At 37.7% G+C, this 3,130-nt stretch overlaps 1 protein-coding gene across 1 annotated transcript; it reads left to right on the forward strand.

The window, feature by feature from the left end:
• Positions 1 to 467: 467 nt before the first annotated feature.
• LOC121972907 lies at positions 468 to 2,538 on the forward strand. Its single transcript, XM_042524523.1, has 2 exons — positions 468 to 891; positions 2,507 to 2,538. Exons 1-2 carry the CDS (start codon positions 468 to 470, stop codon positions 2,536 to 2,538), a joined length of 456 nt encoding a protein of 151 aa, XP_042380457.1.
• The last annotated feature ends 592 nt before the right edge of the window (positions 2,539 to 3,130 follow it).

Genomic DNA, 3,130 nt, shown 5'->3' on the forward strand with positions numbered 1-3,130 from the left:
AGTTAGACTGCACTGAATCCCAGTGTCTATAGTGTCTGACAGGGATCTAAGGTTACTTCATCCTTCTGGAAGAGTCTACATGCTGCTATGGGAACCAATTTATCGTTTAGTACAGTTTTTCATCCTCAGACAGATGGACAGTCAGAACGAGTGATACATATTTTAGAGGACTTGCTACGAGCTTGTGTGATTGACTTCCCGGGGAGTTGGGAACAGAAGCTACCTCTGGTGGAGTTTACTTATAATAATAGTTATTAGTCGACTATAGAATGGCTCCTTATGAGGCACTCTATGGAAGGAAATGCATATCACCTATTCATTGGGATAAAGTCGGAGAAAGGACTGAGATTGGACCTGAAATTGTTTGGCACACGACAGATTTAGTAGTCAAAATCTGAGACAGGATGAAGGCGGCACAGAGCCAATAGAAAAGTTATGCTGACAAGAGAAGAAGGGATCTCGAGTTTATGGTTGGTGACCATGTCTTCATAAAGATAGCACCCATAAAGGGTGTTATGCGGTTTGGGATGAAGGGTAAACTTAGTCCCAGATTCATTGGACCTTTTGAGATCATAGATAGGGTGGGAACATTGGCATACAGGGTGGCCTTATCACTGAATCTTGCAGGGGTGCACAATGTGTTTCATGTATCGATGCTGAGAAAGTACATGTCAAATCCTTCGCACGTCTTGAACTATGCATCGTTGCAACTTACACTGGGTCTAGCCTATGAGGAGAAGTCGGAGCAGATTTTAGACATACAAGAGAGGAAGCTGCGAAGGAGGACGATCAAGATGGTCAAAGTAAAATGGTTGAATCACCCCGACGAGGAGGCTACTTGTACTTGGGAGATCGAGTCGAACATAAGGGACCATTACCCAGAGTTTTTTGGTAAGTTTAAAATTTCGAAGATGAAATTCATTGATTGTAGCACCTGAAAAAAAAAAAGAAAGGGTAATTAAAGTATTAATACGTGTAAGTAATTAATGTATAAATAAGTTAACGAATCCGACCTGATTGGCTAGCAATCCGACCTGGTTTATCCTTTTAAATACATATTTTACTTCTGCGCCCCTCACCTTGGTAGTTGCTGACCACCCCCATCCAAACCCTAGCAACTTCGAAGGGGATAGAGGAAGAACTCCATTGGAATGTTTAAGGTCGTCTTTCCCTACTTCTCGCTAGTCATCTCCCATACACAAAAACACCAAGGCAAGTTCTCTTTTGATGATTTTTGATATTTACTGCACCATATGGATCGTAGTATAATATTTAAATTTATATCGTAAGGTTTTCTATTCAGATTTTATTGCACTACATGGATTATATTCGCTTTTCGCTACATTTCTATTTTTCTCTTGTGCTACATGGATTATAAATGCGAAAGCATTCATAGTACATAGTATAACGAGATAGATTAAGTATGAGGGAGTTAAATTGACATACAATTGCTTTGCTCTTTAATTCTTTTGAACGTGGTACATCTTGACTTGCCTTATTTGATCAAATAGGAAGAATTATTAATCTGATTGCATTATTTTATATTAGTTGTTGCATGCAGAATTTTGTAGCTCAACAGGTTATTGCGTTGTTTTATATTAATTGCTGGTCTACAAAAATTTGGTGGTTCAAAAAGGTTATTAATACAATTGCACTTTCATAACTGGTCTAGTAGTATAGTCATGCAATATCAAGCTTTGAAACAACACTAAACTTACCGTCTTCATACATCTTTTGTTATTTCGGTGCATTATATGTTGTCTAAAATTTATATCGTTACTAGTTGGTTTAGCTAGATATACTGCTAGGTTTCGGCTTGGCCATTTTATTCAAAATAGTATTAACTTTTTTTTCTCAGTAGGCTGAGGTCCTGGCTCGATGAATCCTAATATGTTTCCGAGTGGTTGAAATTGTTAAAAGGTCGATACAATGACTTAGTTTTTGACAGCTTTCTAAACATGTTTAGTTTAATAATGTAATCAGTATGAAATTATGTGATGGGTAGAGGAATCCGGTTTAAGAAAGATCCGGTGAATCTTACCAAAATAAAGGGGTTAGGGGATCCGACTTAAGAAGGGTCCGATGAACCTTATCGAGACAGAGGGGCTAGGGCATCCGGCTTAAGAAGGGCCCAGTGAACCTTACCGAAGTAGAGGGGTTAGGGGATCCGGCTTAAGAAGGCTCCGGTGAACCTTACCAACCTAGTACTAGGGTAAATATTTGGCCAAATGATCATAGGTTAAGGTATAAAGTAAATACATTCGATGACCTGCATTCTTGTAATTTACATGTCTTACAAATAAAATAAAAGACAACGAAGGTTAAATATTGAAGGTAAATCTATGGAAAAATTTGGAGGTTCATGAAACTAATGTCAGAAGTTACTCTCTATCATTATTTAACATGGTAATTATCAAGATTTTTTTTTGTAAATGCGACGAATGCTATTTATTTAAAAAGGTTGAACTTACTGTGTCTTTAGACTCACTAGATCTTTATGATACAGGTAATGAGGAGACAGTAGGACTTGATGGATGAGCGTTCCTGTACCTGGCAGTGCACACCCGAGAGCTTCTTTTATTAGTTTACTTTTCTTCTTTCATTAGGATGTTGAGTCCTCTAGTCAGAGTTGAGCTACTCTGTTGGTAGTTGATTGAGTTCATCTTACTAGTCAATTGCACTCTTTGTTCTTTAGAAGATTTAATTCACTATTATGATGTTTAATCTCAATTTATATTGGGTTTCATGCTGAACCAGTTTGTAAGGCATTATCAATCAAAGTTGTTGATTTAAATTGAGTCTCTTTAAGGTTGATATTGTGAGGTTCGTCTATATAATGGTCTATCATGTTTCACAAAATGTCATCAGACTAGAGAACATTACATGTAGTCCCAATTATTATGTCACTTTTGGGTTTGACCCTGGGTCCATCAATAAGACATCCGCTAATAATATAAACCTAGGTGTATTTATTGGTTTTTGTCCAACCATGGCTTAAGGGATTATCCCCTTACCCCTTCTCTCTTCTTGGGGGGTTAGTTTAATCCTTCTGATTAGTCTTCATGGGCGGCTTGAGCATCAAGTCGACTCAATGCCTTGTGACATGGCCAATACTTATTCAATACACCTA

This window comes from Zingiber officinale, chromosome 4A, assembly GCF_018446385.1.
Source record: "Zingiber officinale cultivar Zhangliang chromosome 4A, Zo_v1.1, whole genome shotgun sequence".
NCBI classification, from domain to species: Eukaryota; Viridiplantae; Streptophyta; class Magnoliopsida; order Zingiberales; family Zingiberaceae; genus Zingiber; species Zingiber officinale.

Excerpts from the sequence above, each read along its gene's own strand:
- LOC121972907 (XM_042524523.1), top strand. The coding sequence starts at position 468 with ATGGTTGGTGACCATGTCTTCATAAAGATAGCACCCATAAAGGGTGTT. Across the intron at positions 892-2,506 it reads CCATTACCCAGAGTTTTTTG|GTAATGAGGAGACAGTAGGA; the intron begins GTAAGTTTAAAA and ends TTTATGATACAG.